This window comes from Miniopterus natalensis, chromosome 7 (assembly GCF_054644295.1).
Source record: "Miniopterus natalensis isolate mMinNat1 chromosome 7, mMinNat1.hap1, whole genome shotgun sequence".
In the NCBI taxonomy this organism is placed as follows: domain Eukaryota; kingdom Metazoa; phylum Chordata; class Mammalia; order Chiroptera; family Miniopteridae; genus Miniopterus; species Miniopterus natalensis.
Genome location: NC_142087.1, coordinates 68,423,201 through 68,447,362, shown reverse-complemented (window position 1 = coordinate 68,447,362; position 24,162 = coordinate 68,423,201). Strand labels below are relative to the sequence as shown.

The 24,162-nt window shown below is 44.8% G+C and overlaps 1 protein-coding gene across 1 annotated transcript in view; it reads right to left on the bottom strand.

The window, feature by feature from the left end:
• The window catches only part of NEDD4L (NEDD4 like E3 ubiquitin protein ligase), a 315,260-nt gene that overhangs the window by 203,547 nt on the left and 87,551 nt on the right, over positions 1-24,162 (bottom strand). Inside the window, exon 2 of the mRNA XM_087819121.1 lies at positions 11,972-12,045. Coding sequence (XP_087675247.1) covers positions 11,972-12,045 — 74 coding nt within the window. The remainder of the gene's footprint in view (positions 1-11,971; positions 12,046-24,162) is intronic.

Here is a 24,162-nt window from a genome sequence, read left to right as displayed (position 1 = left end):
TGTCTAGATAACAGTAAAATCACTTGGACAAACTTAGAGCCACTGGTGGCAATGAACTAACTCCCAAGAGTCAGAAAGGGGGGCAGAGGGAGAGAAGGAGAGGAAGAGAGCACATGCGCACACAATAGACAACCAACACTATCATTTTCTCACTAGCAGAAAGGAGAGAAACTATACAATAAAGTTACAAGATTCACCCATTTTAATTTTTCAACCAGTTACCCCAAACTTGAAATGTGGTATTTCTTTCAAATACTTCTCTACTTTCCCAGCACAAATGCCTCATTTTGAGCATCTAAATATAACAGTGACTTGAAATAATAATCAGTTCTTCAACGAGAGAAGCACAACTGATGGAAATGCAAACCACCCTCAAAGCATGTTTATCGCCCACTCTTCTCTGTGTGCCGGAAGGAAGGTTAGCACACTCATTTAGAGACAGGGCATGTTTTATTTTCCTTTTTTTTTTAAATCCTCACCTGAGGACATTTTCATTGCTTTTACAGAGAGGGGAAGGGGGGAGGGGGCAGGAGGAGAGGAGAAATGGGGGGGGGGGAGGAAGGGAGGGAGGAACATTGATGGGCCGCCTCCTACATGCGACTCGGCTGGGACTGAGGGTTAAACCCAAAACCCAGGCATGTGCCCTGATCAGGAATCGAACCCTCGACGCTTCAGTGCATGGGACTATGCTCCCACCAACCGAGCCACAATGACCGGGGCACCAGTCCTTTTAATTCACTGAGGAGTTACACATTGCAGGTTCCTTATTAAACATTACTTGCACTGAGATCATAAGCCTAAGAAATAGTAGAGAAAACAGGCAAATTTTCATTGTAATACACTAAAGTATTGTCTGTATCTGCTTGTATGCCTACAAATTCAATTTTATTTACTCACGTATTTCTATGCAAAGAAGTGAGAATTATTTTCTCAAAGACAAACATTTTACAGTCGTATTTATCTGTAGGCTTTAAAATACACAATGCATCTCTAAAAAATGTCATAAGCTATATTTTAAGCATGCTGCCTTTGAAGAAAAAAGAAAAAGCTACTGTAATATCTAGGAACCCATTCCCCTCTCCCCGCCAAAGTCAATACTGGCTGAATTCCTGTCACTGACCAACCAGAAGCTCAATGAAACTGTTTAATCTGGAAACCATGACCAAATGATACTGCACTCCCAGTGCTAAATATATGTGTCATAGAGAATCAACAGCTTCCACTCTCGGGGGTGGCACACGATGGCCCATTGGCCACTAGCAAACAGCTATACCCGCTGTTTATATAACATCCTGGCTGCTTTTGTACCACCTCAGAGACGCAAGTCCTGCAAAGCCTCAGCTATTTACCCTCTGGCCCTTTACTGAACAAGTTTGCTGGCCCCGATTTAGATGAGTCCCTCAGCACCTACAAAAGGTTTTATTTACCATTTCAGAACCTGCCAGCTCAGCTAATCCTATTGGCAGTCTGAAAAGCCTCACTTTCAGGTCCCTCCCCTAAATATAAATATGAGGTAGAAATAATTTTAGGAAATCCATGACAATGTTTCTTAGAAGATGAAATAATACAATATATGAGATGTGTGTCTGAGAAATAGAATGTTTGGGGGTTCCAGACATATGAGCCCAAATTGGATTCTGGATTGTGCACTTTCCAAAGCATTACTTTTAGGTATAAGAATATTTTCACCTTCAATAAGGGCGTTTTTATCAGTGCAGATGTACAGTGAGCCCAGAGAGCATCATTCTCAAGGTCCCCCTGGGGCCCCACTGATGAGAATGGCTGGTGAGCCACCCTCGCCCTAAACCACAGGGGAACCATTAACTGAGAGAGAGAGAACTGCCTCCCCACCCCTCACCCCCAGCGAGGAAACTACAGCAGGGATCCTCTGCCATCCAAACGCTGGACCTCACCTCTCTGCAGCACCTACCGGCTGGGTCTCTGCAGCCTTGGTTGTTCACTAGATTTTTGTTAAATAAATATTTTCTTCGTTATCTTACACATTCAGAAACACTTTCGCTTCTGGCTCATCTCACGTTGGCAACATTCCCTTCTTTACTCTTTCCTACCTCCCCCCAAAAGGAAAACTGAAACAAATACAGAGTGCTTGAAGATAAAGCCAGAGTAAAGCTACTGGGGGGGGGGGATACACAGACCTGCAGCTCCTCAGGTCTTTGCATAATATGAAGGGGAGGGAATAGCAGGAGGCAGAAGGCAGCTGGGGGCCCAGGACACCCCGATGTAATCCCCCAGGCATCTTGGGATTTCTGCCTCCGCTGATAATTGGAAGTGTAATGACACTGGATTAAATTACTGCCCACAGCTCTTCAGCTTTCTAATTTTCCAATTTTCTCAGGCTCTACTCTGACCAGATGAACAACGTTTATCAAGCATCTACTCTGTGCGGGGCCATCCTCAGCTTCCCACACACATCAGATTCTCGGCCCTACAGGCACGGTGACCAACAGGAATGAGGGCAGGAAGTCCTACAATCCTCCTGCTCTCTGTCAAGCCACCTGGCAGAGCAAAGGCTCCATGGGGATAGCTACATGTCCAGGCATCAGATCGAGGCAAAGGAGATTCTGAATGAGGGATTCTCGTTCAGGTGTCACCAGGGAACAGTATATAAATGTGGCCTGCTTCGCCCCCTCATTCACCAGAACAGCAAAGGCACAAAGAGCAGTTTATATGGAAATATTTGGAAGCTGATCAGATATTCCCTGCATTCTTGATTAGCGTTTTTGGTGGTTCACAATCATTTTCTAAATAGCCATCATCACAACACTGGCTATGGCTCAGCAAGCCTTGGGGCCTAACTCAGAAATGCTGGCCCTAGTCATGGACCCACCTGCCACTTCTAATGCTTCCCTCTGGAAAATCTGGTGGACCAAGTGGTGTGCCAGCTATGACTGACATTTTAAGAGGATGTTGCCTGTATCCATACATTAAAAAACCAGGAGGTATAAGGTCAGGAGGTACAAATACGTAAGATCTGTGTGGTTGTTATGGAATGAGAAGAGGTTTTCATTTGGAAGGAGAGGGTTAATATTCTTTAACATCAATTAGAATAAATAGTCTGAGAGTTAGGTTCTCTGGAGCTCTGTCATAGGGGTAATTATATGAGCTCTTTGGCGAAGGAACTGGAAGACAAATACTTTTGGGCCAACAGGCCATTAGTGTTGCTGTGATTCTCAGCAACGCCCTGGGTAGCTAAGGCTGTGCAATTAGGCCTCCACAGATTTGTAAGGAGCCTGCAGAGCATGAACACTGTCCCAGCAGAGTGAAAGGTGCTCTGCACAGCCTAAGTGGGTGAGTGTGCTGTGGGGAAGGGAGGGGCAGAGGTCAGCTCCGCATGCCAAAGACCACCCAGTGCAGGGGTCAAAACCAAATGCAGCCCATCCCTCACCTTCAGGGTCATGTCAGTGGGAAAAGGAGGTGAATCCAGGAGGTGTGGGGTCTTCAGCCCCATAGAAAAGGCACACACAGCAGACATCTCCCGCCACATGGTGTCACACAAACTCAGGCTCAGTGTGTCTACATAGCTGAGATTTTCCAGAAACCTGGGAATCTGGATTTTTAATACAAAATCTCCCAAATGTTGGCTCAGGATTTCTCTATCTCTGTTTTAGTGCTCCACAAGCCAAATAAACACACCTATCAGTTCTGTCTAGTCCCTAGGGACCCACAGTTAGCAAACTCTGGCCTGAGGGTGTCCTAGAAGTGTTCACAGTTTAGTGAGGGGACTCTCAAGCCTTGAGAGTTCTCCACTAGTAAAAGGAGACTTATTTTGTGCAATGTTTTCAAAAAAGAATGAGGGAAAAAACCCACAATTTCTAATCCTTTGGGAGAAAAAGTGAATATTTAAAATTTACCCATGTTAGTGTGCAGCCAAAACATCACCTCACCCATTTCTTCCTGGTCACCTGGGGGGAAATAAAACTTGACAGTGAAGGGGACAAACGGGCCTCACATTAACCCAAGGATCAATTTTAGCACCACTGATTATGCGACGGACGACCAGACACTGTGGTTCTTCCTGAGCAGACAGCACCCCCATTCCTGTCCCCAGAGTTCAAACTGAATTTGATCAAGGCTTTAGATCCAACTTGTAATATGCAGGAACCCCAGGAGAAACAAGAGCACATGATATGAAATTACAGGAAACAATCAAATGTGATGAATGAGACAACCTACTGACAGTTCAACATCATTTAAAAAGGGAGAGCCAACTGTTCTAGATTAACAGGGTCTTAAGAAACCTAACAACTAAATGCAATACAAGATTCTCAACTGAATTCACATTTAAACAACCCAACTGTAAAAGGCATTTTAGGGGCAGCTGGGGGAACTCAGGTGATGGGCTAGGTAAGAGAGTCCATTAGGCCACTGTTGTTCATTTAGTGAAAACCACATTGTGGGTATATACGAACATGTTCTTGTTTTTTTGGAGATGCAGGCTGAAGTATTTAGGGGCTAAATGTCGTAATGTTGTAATTCATGTCTGAATACTTCAGCAAGAAAAAAAGATGAAGCTAATGCAGCAAAATGTTAATAAGTGAAATCTAGATGATGGGGAAGGAGGCAGGCTGGTGCCACAGAGCAATCGCCACATGGCATCCAGTCTCCATCAGTCTCCGTCACTCACTCCAGAAGGACTTCTTGCCTCGTCCCTCCAATGCCCTTGAACCCGTGTGTTTTAAATTTCAAATCACCAGCTGCCAAAGGAAAAAGTGATAGCAACCCAAACAGGTATAATTTGATGCTAATAGCCCAACATACAAAATAAAGAAGCAACTGTGAAGTGAGCTCCCTGGAACCTTCTGCACGGAGCATGAAATTCTAGAGTTGGTGGGCCTCAGCCAGCCCTGCTCTATGCGAAGGAGCAGCTGTAGCGTCTCAAATGCATCCTAAGTCACCTCAAATGAAGACTAGTCATGACTAAGGAAAATAGGGGGCAGGGTAGATCGAAAACTTGTATTAAAATGACCCTCTTCAGTTAATTGTTTGACCCTATGACAAAAGGTTAAATGTCTTGAGATACATGTATAACTGAAAAAGAATAAAGCTTGAAACTTGAACAGATATTCTAAGTTTAAAAAAAAACTTAAAAATATTACTTAATAAAGTACATCTATTCTATTTTTTTTTAAATATATTTTTATTTATTTCTGAGAGAGGAAGGGAGAGGGAGAGATAGAAACATCAATGATAGAGAGTCATTGATCGGCTGCCGCCCCCCTACCCCCCGCCCCCAACTGAGGATCAAGCCCACAACCCGGGCATGTGCCCTGACCGGGAATTGAACCAGGATCTCCTGGGTCATAGGTCGATGCTCAACCGCTGAGCCATGCCGGCTGGGCAGTACATCTATTCTAAATCTAACGCCTGATGATACAATTTAAGTACTTGGTCAGCTGCCATCAAATACAATGGACAGTTCTTTAAATTTGCTTTAAAAAAAACCTAGTCATCAAACCTCAGGTTTTAGAAGGACCCACACAGTCTTCTAGTCCAATGGCCCATCCAATGGCTGAACTTCTGTCATTCAAGAACAGTATTAACCTACCATTGGAACGAGCACTGTAGTCAGATAAATCTGAACTCTTTCAGTTCCAGCACTCACTTATAGAGTTGTTTCTTCTTGGGCCGATGACAATCCCTCTGAACCTCAATATTCTCATCTAAAAAATGGAGGTAGGTACTACCTCCTCCTAAAGCTTGGGCAGAATCTGATGACACTGTCACATTCCCTGCACAGCTCTGGCTATCCTGTAAGCACCCTAAACAGTCCGTAATTAACTTACACTAATACCTCCTCAATTCACAGCTCTAGAACCTACTAGAGGTATAGACTTTACAACTTACCTATCTTTCATATCTCAGGTTCCTTATGGGCAAAATGGGAGTACCTCCTGTAAATAGCTCCCGTGTAGTCAGCTCAAACTGTGCCTGGCCCATTGTACACACTCAATGAACATGAGCTACTATGATTCTCTCCTCTGCTTCCTTACATCCCATTTTAGGAAAGCACACTCTACAGAAAACACTAAAGGTTCCTCAAAAAATTTAAAATAGAACTACCTTATGACCCAGCAATTCCACTTCTGGGTATTTATCTGAAAAAAATCCAAAACACTAATTCAAATATATGCACCCCTATGCTCATTGTAGCATTATCTACAATAGCCAAGATATAGAAACAACCTAAGTATTTATTGACAGATGAATGGATAAAGAAGATATGGTACCTATACACAATGGAATATTATTGAGCCATAAAAAAGAATGAAATCTTGCCATTTGCGACAACATGGATGGATCTAGTGGGTATTATGCTAAGTCAGTCAGAGAAAGACAATTACCGTATGATTTCACTTATATGTGGAATCTAAGAAACAAAATAAACTCATAGATACAGAAAAATTGATGGTTATCAGGTGGGAGGTGGGTTGGGGAGGTGGGTGAAAAAGGTGTAAGAAGTACCAACTGCTAGTCACAACATAGTCACAGGGATGTAAAGTACAGCATAGGGAATATAGTCAATAATACTGCAGTAACTATATATGGTGTCAGATGGGTATTAGACTTATTGGAGTGATCACTTCATAAGTTCCATAAATATCTAATCACAATGTTGTACATCTGAAACTAATATAATATTGTATGTCAACTGTAATTTAAGAAATTTTAAAAGAAAAAAAGCATGATTTCTTTATTCCAAACTGTACACCTTTCTCTGTGGCAAAACACCAGGACTCATCGCTGCCACATCAGAGAGCATCTAAAAGCCTCCCCTGTAAGTCCAGAGTCGTCCCGCTGATTGATCCCTGCCTGTAGGTGGGGGTGAGGTTCCTGACCCAAGGCCTCCACTTCTGTGTGGAATGACAGCCAAGCTGACCAGGGGTCTTGATCTTCCATTGCAGCCACAGCTAGGCCTCATGCACCCCACCTACAAGTTTCTGATTCCACCATTCCAAGACAGTGTGCTCCTCCTGTGGGGTTCCAAGTAGTAATTTCGCACAGACATCAGCATCCAATGGAGATCACCCCACACCAGCCATTCTGCTGGCTCCCGAGACCCTTTTCTGACACCAGCCTTCGCACTTGCTTCCCATAAGCTCCTCTTTTCCACACTCACCTTTTATCCGGGTCCTAGGCAGGCCTCCTTCCCTGGCCTGCAGGGAGCCTATGTGACAATTACAAAAAGTACCTGCCCAGGCTGCCAGGGTGGGGCGAGGGAGATCCCTGGTGAGCTAATGGCACCTCTGTGAGAATTAGAAAAAGTGGCTTTCCCTCCAGCCGGCAGGCCTGTCCACAGCACCCCATAATTAGGTTCTACTTATTCAATCCAAGTCAATTTACCGGGCAACTGCCATGTGCCAAGATCTCTGGGCTTACAGACAGGAATAAGAAGGGTTCTAGCCTCTGAGCTAACCAACTCTGCGGAGGCAGGGGCTGGGGGAGGAGGAAGGGCCTGGAAGCGCATGGCCCAGGGACAAGAGCTGTTTTGTCCTCCCGGGCTGGGAGCTGAGATGTGTTGCCTGCTACCTGAACCGGGCCAGGAGTGAGTCATGCCAGAAAGGATGCGAGCCGATTCCACACCGAGGGGAAAACATAAGCAAAGGACACATGGCACATTTAGAGAATGGTGAGTTTTGAGCGACAGGGCAGGAAAAGGAGGGAAGGAGGGAGAGGTGAGGCAGAGAAGGTCCTGACCCAGTTGCTCTTGCAGTATATATTTGAGAATCTACTATGTGCTAGGCCTAGAGAATGAAAAATAAAATATAATCTAGCCATCAGAAGCTAAAAATCTATTTGGGGAGAAACCATTCTAATGGTAGAGCTACCCACAACACTTCCAGGTGTCGGGGCACACCAAACAGAAGAGGTCTGCCGGGGACTAGGAGGTGGCCCTGTGTGCCAAAGGAGATGACAACTGAGTCGGCTGAGTGGTAAAGGAGGAGGGGCTGGAGTTGCCCAGATTTCGGCGCGGGTAGGGGCAGGGGTGTATTCCCCAGGGAGGGGACTGCACCAGACAGAGGAAAGGAGGGTGCTGGGTGCAGGGGAGAGGGACCGTCCGCTGCGTGGAAAGGCAGGCTGTGGCCAGAGGTGGGGTGGGGAGAACAGGACCAGAAGCCTTGGCTTACCAAGTTCCACAGGGACGTCAACCCTACACCTTACCAGGAGGCTGGGACTGACTCCACAGGCAAATGCAGGCAGGTAGGGGACCTATATGCATTAGGTCTGGGCCCGCAGCAGAGTGGACAGTGGAGGTGAGGAGGTGCTGGGGCATCACTTCAGAGGCCAATTCAAGCCAATCCACCCACAAACAGAGGTGGGGGTGGGGTGCAAAGGAGGCGGAATGGACAGGTACAGAGGACCTCTCACCGAAAGGCTGTCTCCTCAATCCCCTAACCAGGCTTTATCTCATGAAGACAACTGGCTCAATTTCAAAATGGAAGTAAATACCCAACGGACACAGTTTCCACATAGTTTTACTTCCTTTTTGACGTTTTACTGGCATTTTATGCATGGTCTACTTTTTGAAAAAGACTTTCTTTCGCTCGGCTTCTAAAAAAAAAAACCACTTTTTAAAAACATCACATAGCATTTTTTTTCCATAGTATGGATTATAAAGGTTGATGTCTCTGACCTGGAGTGACCAGTCTCCACTCACATCCTACGTCCTGACATCCCATTTGATCCAGACAAAAGTATCCCTGTTCAGATCATATGACTGCCCCTCTTCGAACTGAAAGTACGGTCCAAAAGAAACCACCTTTCTCTACGGCTGCCATTTCCACACAGACCAACTGCTCAAATGTTCAAGTTGAGCAGCAGGTTTGTTATCAGATCTTCTTTCCACAAAGGCTCTTTAATGAAGTTAGACTTTGCTGGAAGGAAGCTGGTATTCTCGGAGCTGGGTTGGGACAGAGAGCGGAAAGGAGAAGGGCCTTTCAGGTGCAGGCCTCCCAGGGTTGAACACCCCCATCCCAGCTCAGAGTCTGGGCTGCAAACTCCAGTCCTCTGAGCTGTAGCCTCAGGCGGCCTCCTGGGGCTGAGGACCCCAGGGAGACCTGGAGTGCATGCTCCCCACCCCAGCATCACCATCCCTCCACCAACAAACACATCCTGCCTCTTTTCTCCTACCCATCTCCCTGGGAGACTAAGGAGAGGGAGCCCCAGAGAACCTAAATCCTGTCTGTCAAAACATCCAAGGCTATATTATGCGATTTCTACCACTTTGAACTTGCTGAGGCTCTTTCTCAGGACAACAGGCCTTCCTCTGTCCATGGCCCTTTCTGAACAGGAGCTCGGTTCCTCCCCAGGCCTGCTTCTGCGCAGGGAGAAGGAAGGGGGGGGTGGAGGGAATATTCAGGGACAGGCTGGGGGAGGAGGGGTTCTGAAGGACACAGAGAAAAGGGTCTCACGCCAGCAGAGAGCAGAGGACACACACTAGCAAACCTCCCACACGTGTGGCTGCTCCCTCAGACACACGTGAGAGCTGCCAGGACCAGCCCCCCGAGTCCAGCACGCCAGTTACAAGGGGACCGCAACGAGGTGGTCTGAAAGGCTGTGCCTGTGATAGCGTGCAGAAGGGTACAGGTCAAATTGGGCAGAAGATGAAGGTGATGAATGATGCCACTCTAGAGGGACATGCCAACATGCCACGGACCCGCTCCGCCACCTAATCCTTCTGTCTTAGCTGCCTCACTAGCAAATGCATCCTTAAAGAATCCTGACACTCAGAGAAAGCTGCCATCTGAGAGAGGTGGGGAGGAGTGTGTGGTATATTTATGTTAATATTTATGTTGTATTTATCAAACTAAGGAAATTTAGGACAGAACTAAGATTTAGAGCTTCTGGTTCATTTTCCGACACTGGGTCCATTCAGACACAACACTATTTAGCTTTCTAATTAACATCTTGAAGCCTTATCGAGAATTCCTTTCTACCCTGTCGCTAAGAAATGACCCTGCCTCTTCTCATATAAACAGTAAAAACTTGAGGCTTATATCCAACGATCTGAATCCTCATGCCACTACCAATTTTAACCTCAGACCTTCTGAACATAAATACAATCTGAATCCATTTCATTTTTTTAATGAAGGGTTTTGGATAAAACAAAACAAAAACAATCAAAAATTTTTTTTAAAAAATCACAGAAATTTTCCAAATCCAATTTCTATAAAATGCAAAACTATCAAATGCATGCAAAAGAGTAAGTGTGGCCCAGCCTGCATGGCTCAGTAGTTGAGCATCAACCTACGGTCCAGGAGCACATGCCCGGGTTTCAGGCTCAAACCCCAGCATGGGGCGTGCAGGAGGCTGCCGATCAATGACTCATCATTGATGTTTCTCTCTCTCTCTCTCCCTCTCCCTTCCTCTCTCTGAAATCAATAAAAATATATTTTAAAAAAAAAGAGTAAGTGTGAACAACAGGCATTTTTGACATACGGGCACAGTCTACTAGTCAGTATACAAATGTCTAAATTAAAAAAACCGTTTGCCCTGTCTTGTTCTTAGGATAAAGATACTAAAGAAGACATCTCTGCCTGGATGAATTTCTACGCGGGTAAAAGACAAGCAAACCATAGAGCATTAGCACAGGCACATGGTAAATGAGTCAGGGCAACCTCATGGACAAATGAGAAAGAACCTGCCAGTGGGGCCTGCTCCCCTCCCACATCACAGAAGCTCAGGCTGTTAGTGTCCCTGTGCGTGAGGTTTCCTGTGACATGGCCCAGGTAGCTAACCCTCAATTAGTCACTTGGGGACATGTAAGTATGGAAAATTTCTTAAAAGATGTCCCTGACATCTAACTTGCATCAGTTTTTCTTGGTAATTTTTCTAAGAGCTATAGTAGTACCTTACCAACTTCTCTGATGGGCAAAACTAAAACTCTATTTGATGACAGGACAGACAATAAAGAGGCTTGCCTCCCAAAGGCAGGAAAATCTTCATCTGAGTCCATGGGAGGCTGAGGTAGCTAGACAGAAGGAGGGCTCCTTACGAAGGGTCTCCCACATCAGCCTGAGGCCCTGAACCGGAGGGTCACTACAGGGGATGGTACAGGGGACTCACGGATGATCCAGTGTCATAATGACCAGCAACAGCCACCATGGCCCTCGTGGTTAAACCCCATGGTGTACCCAACGAGGAAAGGACACTGGACAGGGGACAGGAGATTTGTTCTAGCGCTACCAGCTTATATGACCCAGGCAAGCAGCAACCTTTCTGGGCTTAAACTTTAGTCAACCATAAAGGAAAGCTGGACTGGGACATCTAGTGTCTCCTCTAAGTCTGAAGTTCAAAGGTCTTTGTTCTCCAAAATCTGGTTCCAACCCTGTTCCCAGTGGCTCTAACCTCACTCTGCTCTCCATCCAACACATAACACAACACACTGCAAAAAGCAGACAGGAACAAGAGGACTGAGCTAAAGATAGTACATGAGTATCGGTGCAAAACTCAAATAAAAAAGCTAGACACTGAAAAGATCAGGTTGCTTCCCTGCTAGAAATCACTAAATGCATCCAAATTACCAAACCTCTTACTTCAGATTGTATTTGCCAAGGAATATGCAGGTTTCTCAGGAACAAAATGACACTTTTATCTTTCCCTACACTAGGAATTTTTTTTTTAAAGGGATATATTAAAATGAGCACAGACTTATTCCCAAACTGTATTTTTCCACTGTGAAAAACAGAAACATCAGAATCAATTTTCTCATGAAATCAACCCATAGAAGGACTAGTCTGTTGACCACTGTCGTGCAAGGTCTAGGCCCTGGCGCAAAATGTGGTCCCTGGACCAGCCGCTTCAGCATCCCAGACTCAATCAGAAACTGCAGGTGGAGTCCCGTGACCTCTGTGTTATGAAGGCCTCAGGCTGATCCTGCTGCATGCCTCGGTAAGAACAGTGCTTGAGTTTAGCAAGCCTACAAAAAGACTACCAAAAAAAGTAAACATACCTGGCTCCAAAGATGTCTTTTTTGGCGAGATCAATTCCAGAAACAACCTTCACTCTCAGAACACGTGATTCTCCCTGTTGGAGGGGGGTAAAAAGAAAAGTTTAAAAAAATAGACCTTCAATGGATCACACTGTCACCCAATATGCAAAGTCAATGATTCCTCTTCAGGCCAGAAATGAAACATAGAACAAACCAATTCAAGCAGAGGCCAGTGCTCCTTATACTTAAGTTCAAACAGCTACATTCCGCCCAGCTCAAAAGTCCAATGACCCTACAAATTTAGAGCATCTAGATAAACTGAGCACAAGTTTAATTCAAACTAGGTCTTGCAGATCAACTATTTCTGCCACTGATAGGAAGTATTTCCAGGTTGTGCCAGGAACACAACCACACACATGGAACCACCTAGATAAATGCCCAAATGCAACGAGGTACCATAAATTTAATAAATAATTTCCCCTTTGAAGTGTACATATTTGTGTGAGTGGCCTGAAATGGGAAGGAATTTCATGTGGCAAAAATATTTCTTCAACATTATGGTTTCAAAATATCAGTGCTGACAAGCAAACATAATTCCTCGGTTCTGGTAAAAAGAATTAAAAAGACCATCCTAAATGGAAATCATCCCAAATCATCTCAGAATTCATTCATCTGTTTACTCATTCATTCCAATAATTTTCTAAGCAGCTCCTATGCACTGGGCATTGAGCTAGATCTTGAAATACAGATATGAATATGCTTGTGGTCTGCTCAAAGTGACAACGGCACAGGACCCCCCGCTGGAGAAGTATTTCAGGCTAAGACATTCAGGACAGATCAGAGGGCTGAGAAGGAGGTAGCAGGCAGAAGTCCAAGATAATGCACAGGTTTCCAATGTGGGTCACTAAGTGTTAGCATAAAACAGAGGACTGAGTTGAATTCAATGAGTCTATGAAACAATCAGGTGCAAAAAAATAAATGACTAAACTGATAAATGGGAGAGATGTCTAGTCTGGGATAGATTTGGGAGTTACCCATGTAGAGTTGGTAGTTACAACTAGAGGTTAATGGAAAGTTATCCCAAAAGAGTGAAAAGAAAAAATGGCTAGGAATGAAGCCCTTGGGACACAAGCACTGAGGAGGAAGAGAGAAGTACTATGAAATGCATCTACCCCATGTTTAGTCAAAACCTAGGTGAGAAAAAGAAAACCTACGTGATTACGCAGATCATGTCAGGGAGAAATAAAACATCCCTGGGATGAGTCTAAGATGCTGAAGCTTTGTCAATCAGCCACCAGATCAAGCCGGCACACGTGCAATTGGAACCCATGCTTGAGATCACTGACTCTCCAGGTTTCTTCCAGCCATTCAACCATCCTTCCCACCATCCAGCCCCGACACAAGGCTGCTCACACACAAACACAGCAGGACACAGGTGTGGTTCACAAGAGGCTTCTCAACTTGTATGTGCTTATGACCACTTTCAAACGAGGCTGCACTCACGTTCGGCAGGATGTGATGTGTTTGGCAGCCTTCATGAAAGGATTAAGACAAGTCAGGAATAACTACTATGCATAACAGTGTCCCCAAGTGTTTACCGAAGTCCCTCGTTCCTGTAACTGCCAGGTTTACTACCCTGGCCTTTCTCTCACACACTCACCTCACAGGCCCTTGTCAAAGATTCTCTCAGCACAGATGTTATCTAGGGTAAGGCTCTGTTCTGCCTCACAGCAGGCTGTCCCCCACTGTCAATCACTTGGCATCTCTCATGGCCATCTCAGTCAAGGAATGTCACAAAGTATTTTTAACACATCAATCACAATTTGGCAACATAGCTTCATAGAGCTCATAGTATACCTGGGAAGCGTCTGGGCCCACTAGTGTCCACAGCATAAAAACCATGAGAACCATAGTTAAAACCAAATCCTAGGGGTTAAAGACTTTATGTGAGGTGCAGTGAGGACTCATTTAGAAGAAGAAATGGAGGACAGGGAATGTATTTTCTCTGTCTCCCCACTGAGCAGTGACTTTTTTTTTTTTAATGTCTTTATTAATTTCAGTGAGAGGGAGAGAGATAGAAGGATCAATGGTGAGAGAGTCATTGATCAAGTGCCTCCTGTATGCCCCCTACTAGAGATCAAGCCCGAAACCCGGGCATGTGCCCTGACCGGGAGTCGAACCCCGATCGCCTGGATCCTAGGTCGACGCTCAACAGCTGAGCCACGCCCGCCGGGCTGAGCAGTGACTCCTTCAGAGAATAACTCAGGCAGCGCACCAGGTCTGTTTCCACACCCAGCCTTGCACTTGGGGCTGATTTGGGGAAGATAAAGAAGGGACTGTGTCTAAGATGGAAACCAAGATATAGTCACCAGTCACAGCAAAAAACAAGAATTCTAGTAAGAAACCGTCTCTCCCTCTTGTAGTGCTTGGAAGTCTCAGAAATCCCAGGCAGTGTTCTATACTTTCCACAAACTGGATAGGGGCTCAACTGGACCTTGTTTGGACTGGAAGGAACAGGGTAAGCCCAGCTAATACCCGATTCCCTGAGGTTCACATTAACGTTGGGTGAATGTTCTTACATTGGGTGGGTGGACCTACTTTCCAAAGGCATACATTTTCAAATCAGCCAACATTTATATGAATAAGTAAAAAAATAAGTAAAGGAATAACTGAAATTTTTATGGAAAATGATTTATTTACTTAGTAAACATGAGCACCTGTTCTAAGATCTGGGGATATAATAATACAAGATAAAACACCCCACCCTACCAGTCCCACATCCTAGTGTTACTGAGAGTGCATTATACAAGAGCTCACAACTATATCGGCAAGCAAATCCAGAGTCTGCAGGGCAAATGGAAATACATGATGGTAATAATTTTAAGTGCTTTATTGAGCACTTAACATTTTGTACACACACCCTTTCACTAAACAAATTCTCATTTAGGAATCAATCCTAAGAGAATAAGAACAGATATGTGCACAACACAAACAAAAAAAAACTAACTAAAAAGATAGTTCCCAAAGCATTTTTTTTTTAACTGAAAGAAATGGAAAGTCCCTCAAAGTGGACAGCTAAACATTTCTAGCAATTCTGTGCAAAGGGCTACAATATGGTCATTGAAAATATGTGTGAATCTGTAGTGGCCTTCATTCATTCCACAAGTATTTACTAATTTCCCACTACCGTGTGCCAGGCACATAATCTGAGGATACAGATGTGAGCAAGATGGAGTTCCAGCCTGGAGAACCCACCATCTAGAAAAAAGACAGACATAATACAAATACACAATGCAAAACAAACAAGCACAATAATTTCTGAGGGTGGTAAGTGCTTTGATGACAAGACGAGAGTAAAATATAAGCAACTAAGTAGAGGGAAAGGGAGAGGATATTGAACATTTGAGCTGAAACCTGAAGGAGAAAGAGGGTGCTGATGGGGGAGGGCAGGTCATGCAGGGGTGCTAGCAATTCCCAAGGCATGAGGGGAGCAAGTCTGGCATTATAGGGAGAGGCTAGTGTGGTACGGTAGAGCCAGAGACCCACGAGGCCAGCCTCACTTGATAGAGGGTGGCCATTATTCCAACCCCCTTTGGAAAGTCACAAAATTTGACTTAAAGTCTTTGAAAGACCACTTTGGTTTTTTGGGGGAATGGACTCTTAGGGAACAAGAACAGAAGAGGGAGACCAATTAGAAGATCTGGCAAGAGACGGTAAGCTTTGCATAGCATAAAGACGGAGAGGTGACCAGATTTAGCATACAAAAACATGTTTGAGATGAACTAGATATTAAAATTTCAAATGGTTTATACAAATGAGTTAGAGACCAGCAGCAAGTTGTTCAACAAGCTGCCTCCCTTTTCCACTTGGACCCACAAGTAAACTACATTTCCCAGCATTCCTTGCAATCAGGGACAGCATGTGACTAGGTTCTGGCCAATAGAACGTGGCAGAAATGATGGGGGGGGGGTCCGTATTTTCCAAACCAGGCCCATAGACCCTCCCACTCCCCATGCTCCATCCTCTCCCCATCTTCCAGTTCAATGAAGATCCAGAAGGCCAAGAAGAGGGAACCTCCATGAAAGGAGCGAGTGGAAAAGAGCATCCCCGCCCCTCCTGCCCCCTCCACCTACTGACTCTGCCCAGGCAGCGAGCTGGAAATAGCCTTATACTGTTTATTCCCCCTGAAAACTGAGAGCTTATCATATACAACATAATCTCACTTAAAAATAAATATCAATTATATGCACAGGAAAAGATCTAGAAAGAATGATGTTAATAGCAGTCACTTCTGGATAATGGATAACTTCTTTTTGCTTATCTGGGGTTTTTTCCATTTTGAAACATTATTTTGGTTTGAAAACTAAATTTCTGTAGAAACTTCATAAAATACAGAAGGAAGAAAAAAAAAAGAGAGAACAATTTAAAATCACAGGTTTAGCCCAGCCAGGCGTGGCTCAGCGGTTGAGCGTTGACCTAGGATCCAGGCGATCGGGGTTCGATTCCCGGTCAGGGCACATACCCGGTTGCAGGCTTGATCAATGATTCTCATCATTGATGTTTCTATCCCTCTCTCTCCCTCTCCTTTCCTCTCTCTGAGATCAATAAAGATATATTTAAAATAAATAAATAAAAATTTAAAAATAAAATAAAATCACAGGTTTAGAAATCCAGGCTTTTGCATTTCTAAAATGAATAAACCTTGTCATAAGAAAAACAAACCTACAAGTTATATTTTAGCCAACTCACAAAGGTACAGAGCTGTATATTCGGAAGGTATGAAAAGGGTTCTCTTATGTAACATGTGGGCGATAGCTGGGAGATGAAAGGGAGAGAGGGGCTTTATTGAGCACTTACTATTTACAAGCAGCTGTTGTAGGAAATTTACTTCAATCTGAAGTTAAGGGCAGGGAGCAGGAAAGAGACTGTTACTCTATAAAAATCGATTTTACACATGGGGTTCAGACACACAGCAAAAACTTCTTATCTCTATTTCCTCCAAATAACGAGCTTGCACACAGATAAGCAGCCACCGTCATCCCGTAAGGAAACACATGACCAGGTGTGTGACTAATTGGTGTAGGCCCCGAGCCGAGAAGCCAAGCCACTGTACCTCCTGAAGCATTTTATTACTTTCATAAAATCTATGCATGACATTTTGGTCGCTGGTTATGACTCCAGGAGAATTAAATATTTAACTAAGGTGGCTCTGACACTGGAAATATTATTTGGAGATAGAATGTACAATGAATGCAGAGAAAGCACAAGCACAGAAGAGGTGAGGCTGAATGACTACAGGTATCCTCTTGATTTCAGTGTCTCTTCTTGTTATTATCAATCTGTTAAGTAACAGAGATGGTTCTATGCACCTGACATGTGTTTTCTTTCCCACTGAATTTTCTAATTCTTCATCAAGACATAAAGCAAGGTGAGTGGCATAGAGGAAGGCCCATCTTATAAACAGGCGGTATTCGGAAGGCTCATTTGTAAGACAGCCTGCTCATATACACTGTGTATAAGAGGCTATCAGATTCCCATGCCTGCCCACAAGGCCTGTTACAAAATCTATCCAACTTGTTCCTATGGTGAAACAAACCTAAAGTTCCAACTCAAAACAAGATACTAGAATTTACCTTTTCTCCTACGGATGTGCCTTGAGAAGGTAACTTTATATCTGATTCCTTATTCTTCACAACGGCAGCTGATCTCCCCCCTCCCAAAAAATGGTGATATCTGGGGTGGGAAATAGTGTTCTTTCCGCACAGGGAGCCACTGTGACCCAGGTGTTACGTATACCAGCTGTCCACGAGGACAAGGAAGTCCGAAGTCAGGGACTGGCACATCTTGACCTTCTCCCCTAAATCAATTTATGTATTGACCTTCCACAGACTACATGTTGTTTATACTTCTAGCGATTACCCGTGACACCGCAGGCTCGCAGTGAACACTCCCCAGATTAAAGAGGTGATCACTATTTTTTTAAACATACGCAGTGTCCACCCTGTGCCTGCTACACCGTAGATACCGTTCATCTTCCCACGCCTCCCTGCTCTTGCCCCAGCTATGAGACAAGACCCTGTTGCATGCATTTCAGAGCTCTCCTGCGCTCCTCTCCTCCCCACCTCATCCCACGTTCTCGCCATGGCCAACTCCTGCCATATCCTGTCCTCTCCGCCTCCCGCCTTTCCTCCCCAATTCCCACCCTCTGCGCCTTGTCCCTCTTCACTCTCTTGATGGGCTCCCGACTTCACATGGCTGGCCCCTCTCCTCACTTTTCACTCTCTCTGTTCTCCACTTTGGCCTTCAAATTACACATTCAACAAAAATGTGCTGAGTGACCGTGACATCCAAGACATTGTGCAGGCAGAAAGGAGGGGCCCAAAACTGAACAAGGCACATTCTTCTCTGCCTGAGGGGCTTACAGTCTGCTGTGGAGATCAGATCTACACATACCTAAAATATACCTAGAATACAGGGGTGGAATAGAGACAATAAGATGTGTGTGGTGAGAACAAAGATACAGGACGGAAAACACGTCCAGCTCAGGCTCAGCCGATTCCGATGACAGCAAACAGCCCGGCCCACAGGACCGTTGGTGTCCGCCACTGGCACACCAACACATGCTATTCTAAACGAGGAAGTCCCTAGGACATTTGTTCCAGGAAAAAAAGGGAGAAACATAGGATTCTGCACATCTAAATTTCTCAACCTTTACTAAATCATGACTATTATTATACCAAGTGGAAAAGTTAACAAATGGGAAGAAGTGAAAGATGACCCTCTATAGCAGAAACATAATTTAATGGTCAAGGTGACTACGTTTTAAAAATTATGTTGTGTGGTTTTAAAATGTCTACGAGCTGATATTCTTCTCTTCAAGAGGTGGGGCTTAGTTTTCCGCCCGCACCTGGGCTTAGTGAATTCTTTCGAATAAACAGAATATGGAGGGTATACGTGTGTGTGTGACTTTGAAGATTAGGTCCTAAAGGTACTGTGGCCCTCTCCCTCCCTCTCCCTTTCCCTCTTTCTCTCTCTCTTTCTCAAATCAATCAATCAATAAAAATTTTTTTAAATAACTTTTAAAAAAGCCCTGGCTGGGTGTCTCAGTTGGTTGGAATGTTGTCCTGTACACCAGAAAAAAAGTTGTGGGTTCAATTTCCGGTCAGGGCACATACCTAGGTTGTGGGTTCAATTCTCGACCGGGGTGCATACGGGAGGCAACCAATTGATGCCTCTCTTTTTTCCTCTCTCTAAAAAGCAATAAAAACACATCCTCAGGTGAGGATTAAAAACTAAAAAGCATGGCATTTTAAAGGCAGAATTAACAGAACTTGGTGACTTGCTCAGTATAAGCACGGTGGCTGTGTTATTTTAGGGAATTTGGCACCTGATGTCCTGTAAGAACAGTCAACGTTTGAAAATGAAGCAACTCCAGAAGCTTCAGGATACATGACCTTAAGTATAAATTGTTTTTTTAAATTCCAGAAAAGATGATGATAACATTAGAGAGTAGCTGTGAAAATTACACCTGCCTATAAAACAACCCCAAATTCACTGTCTTCACTGATAGCCTCATGTTATCAGTAACAGCAGGAGGGTCCACAGACTAGCATAACCTCAATCGCTCCTTCTTTCAGAAGCTACTGAACCCTGTCACATGCCCCACCCAGTGTAGCTGCTGCTCATGTGTGGCAGCTTCTCTTCATCCTAACTCACCTGTCACCTCATTTACCGGAGTTTTTTTAAATTTTCATTTATTGATTTTAGAGAGAAAGAGGAAGGGGAGGAGAGACAGACAGACAGAGACACTGATTTGCTGTTCCACTTATTTATGCATTCATTGGTTGATTCTTATGTGCCCTGACCGGAGATCAAACCCTCCACCTTGGCATATGGGGACAACACTCTAACCAACTGAGCTACCGAGCCAGGGCCAATCTTTCTAAAACGTCTCTTCCCCACGGACCAGTGGATCAGACTGGACCTCCTTGGCCTGGCACTGACGGCTCACCACAGCCTGCTTTATCCCCAAAGTCCCTGTGCTCTTCCCAGTGACACAATTCCCTTCTTCCCTGAACTTTCCCATGCAGCACCCATTCACCCCACCGGTCTGCTGAGGCCCATGCAGCTCTTGCACCAGAAGTGCTTACTCTGTGCTGAAAGCAGACCGAGGGGTAAGGAATCCACATGAGAGTCCAAGCGCACAGGGCTTCACGGGCTGTGTCATCGGGAGAACACACACACACGAGTAATTACAAGGTGACGCAGTCAGTTTAATACCAGCAATGGATGGGTTCTGTGAACTCAGACAAGGAAGGAAGTTAATGCACCTGCGAGGGGGTGTGGGGAGGGAAATAGAGCATAACGCTGAGGAAAGCCCAGGCGAGCAGGCGCCTGAGCCAGGCCTTGAAGAATGGAGAGAAGGGGCGAACCACCTGAGACAAAGGGAGACGAGTGGGGCACCGGGAAACAGGGACAGTCAGTGCGCTGGAGGTGGGGGAGGGGAACGGGTGCCCGAGCCTGGGCTCATCCTCTGTGCTGTGCAGGGCAACACAGTTAGGCAGGTGAGTGGCAGGCTCACTGGATGACTTTGGCAGAGGGCAGACTGAAGGGAGCCCAGTCCAGAGGAAGGACGGCAGGGACACTGATTACGTGGCCCGCTCACTGTCTGGCAGATGGAGGGCATGGGACTGGTTCCAAAGCTACTCCTGGAGGAGCAGCATGGCTCGGAGACGATCAAGGCAAAGGAGAAGACACCAACTCAAGTTTCCAGTTTCGGTGTGAGTGGGGCTGATGCTATTAGATGATAGGAAATAAGGAAGGAGAGTGGGTCTGAGGCTAAGGGAGCGAAAAGAACTTGGGTTTCTTGATCAGAGGTTATCTTCCCCAGGCCCAGGCAGAGATGGCCAAAGGGCAGTGAGAAGTCAGAAACCAGAGCTCAGTCCAGAGGTCAGAAATGCAAGCCCACTGGGGAGGCCCAGCGCCTCCCTCTGGGCCTTTCTTCAGACTGGCCATGTGCTCTGGTGCTGAGTAATAAGTCACTGTCATCTTTTTGCCTTGTAGGGAAGTCTTATCTTCTCAACTGAACTCTATGTCTGCACTGTCCAATAAGTAGCCACTAGCTCCATGAGGCTAAATGAAATTTAATTTAAATATGCAATTAAAATTAAAATTCCGTTCCTTGGTAACACTAGCCACATTTCCAGTGCTCAACAGCCACTCATGTCTAGTGGCTACTGGATTGATCAGTGCAGCTAGAGAATATTTCCATAATCACAGAAAGTTCCAGTGGATGGTGCTGCTCAGTGGACACTAACCCAATGCAACAACGCAGAGGATTTGAATAACCTCTATAGGACAGGAGGGAGGCAGGCAGGGAGAGAGAGAAGCAGGGAGAGGAGGGAAGGAAGCAGGGAGGGAGGGACTCCCTAAACCCGGTGATAAATTAGAAGAGTTAAACTATGGAATTTGGCTACCTGGCAATGAGACAGGTTTTACTGTAATCACAGGTTCCAGGGTCAAGGTTTCCTCTGAAATATTAAAGACTGGCAGGCACACAAATTAAGTGCCTATAAATTAATAGCTGTAAAATCTAATTAAGCAAATACAGTAAAGTGTGGTACAGTCTTCCTGCACTGAGACATTTTAAAACTCATTATACAAATAAAGGAATAGGGATGATGGTGGCCTAATAGAATGTGACCAAGATCTGGGTGTTTTAGCTAAACCCAGTACAGGACAATATCATAACAAGGTTGCTAAATCTTGCACAGTATTCAAAAAAAGTATTCAGGAGGCCAGAAAAGAGGTAAAATCCAAACAGGGGTTTGCTCTTGATCCCTTTGAGAGAATTACTGACATACTGGAAAATATCTGGAGGGAAAGGGCTGGTAGGAAAGGGAACTAAACTCAGATAACTGAGAATAGTTGAGAAACGGGAGCGACGAACCATCTAGAAAACTACCTAGAGGGAACCCTGTGGAGTGAAGAAAGACTAGGCCCAAAGGATGAGCTAAGACCAATCTTAGGGAGGAAGGTCTTCTGACCATCACATCTGGGCAGACCAGCCACAACTGTCTTTACCTGCTCCAGAAAGGCAAGGGTGCTGCAAATTACATAAATCCCAGTAGAATCATACTTGAGTGCCCATAAGATTTCTGTCAATTCTAATATAGTAGGTCCTCAAATAGCACTGTTTTGTTCAACATGGTTTCATTATAATGTTGATGAGATGCCCTAGGAGCTTAAGTCTTGTTCATATCAGTTAGCCTATGGTAAAACTGGTTTTGTTATACTTGTGGCAGTTCCAAGAACCTACCGATGACTTACGTGAGGACTTGCTGTGCCCATTCCACATGGCTGGCACTGAACCAGGCAAGTTTCTCTCATACCCTCTCCTCTACCCCTACAACTAAATAGTTTTGAACCATGCTTTAAAAGTACTAGTCCCCCATTTCTTTCTTTCAGTGACAACATTAGATGCCTCTGTTGCCGACTTTGGAATAAAGTAGAGCCACGGCATTCCAGGTAGACATCCTGAGTTCTTCCCAGGTATCACTATTCCACATCATTTCATCTGGCAAATATGCCCCTGAAGGAGAAATGGGGGTACAGGTGGGCTTGGGGGCTAGTGGTAGGTTGAAGAGTTAGCAATGAGTGGTAACTATGGTCAGTCACATGCTAAGTGACTTGTGGATCCCCCCAGGCCTCATATCTAACATTCAAGAATGCAGATTCTTCCATGTGCAGATAGATTTTTAGAGTGGCTCTCAATTAAAAATGTTAAATGTTCGAATACCAGGAAGCCACAGTAATTCAGTGATTACACAGAGAGGAGAAAAAGGTGCTGTTGAACAGTGTCCATGAAATGAATGAGCTGGCCAGAGTCCCAGCTCAAAGGACATAGTCACTCTCTTCCACTAATTAAAAATTCTCTTTTTACCAGAAGAGTTGGTAAAACTCCATGTAAAAGGTCTTCAAAGAATCCATTTATCAATGGTTCTTCTGTTTCAAACCTTTAATCATGGGACAGGAAACATTTTTAAATTCCTCTAAGATCACTAAGACAAGAATTATCCTGTAGTCATAGTTCTAAAAATGATCAGAATAAACAATGGCACTTTGTTGAAAGCCAAAAATCAGAGCTCAAGATCTAAAACTTTCTATTTTTCATGGCCCTCCTAACTCTGAGCTGTCTCAATAAAATCACATCTGGGTTTCTGGGTCGAATGTGTAATTTGACTGGAAGGAACTGGAAGAGAGCTGAGTTTCAGGAGGCAGGGGTTACCGAGGGACCTCACTAGGATGTTCCCCGGGGTGAATTCTGTGGGCCCGGAGCTGAATCTCACCAAGTAGGATCAGAGCGTGACTCCTGGCAGTGTGCCAAGGGCTCCCAGCATCTTAGAGAAGACACACATGAACAAAGCTGGTAACTCATTCCATTGTCAAGTCTTAGATTTTATAATGAGAAAATGGCCCATGCATGGCTCTGAGGCTCAGGACCAATAACTGGCACCATGACTCTGTGGGCAAGTTGAACAGATGTAAATTATCATCAATTGGAAGGCTGTATGGTGCATGTGTACTCAGAATGAGGGCTTAGTATGATTATTCAAACACATGCTGTGCTCATCTCCAGGACAAGATAACTCCTACCACTGCTTCCCAAGTTCACGGAACAGTACCAAATAGAAAACTTCTGTTTCCATTTCCTGCGCTCCAGATCACCTGACCCCCTTCCCTTCCCAGGCTCTAACCTAACAGTGTACCACTACTGATAGGTTTCCCCTTCATAGATCCCAACCAAATTCCAATCCTGCCTCCTGGAGATCACACCAAAGCCACCTGCACTGGAACTGGGGATGTTCCCAAACTCTTCAGCCACACAGCTACAGATAATTTAATTTGCTCCCACAAACACCATATTCACTGCCAGCTTAATCCTCAGAAGATAACTATTTCTAATTCCTGTATAGGTCTGAAGATCTTATAAAATACCTATCCACTCTTAGGCTACAGCTTAAAGCCTTCCAGCACTACTGACTACATTAGAGTACATAAGTTGGAAGAAGCCATTTAGGAGAACCAAGCCCCGAAACACAGGAAAGGGGATGGTGCCAGAGACAGCCAGGCTCTACAACTTGTTCGACGAAATCACATCCCACAATGGCTCAAAGGACCTGCCAGGTAATCCAGAGGAATTCAAGGCATCA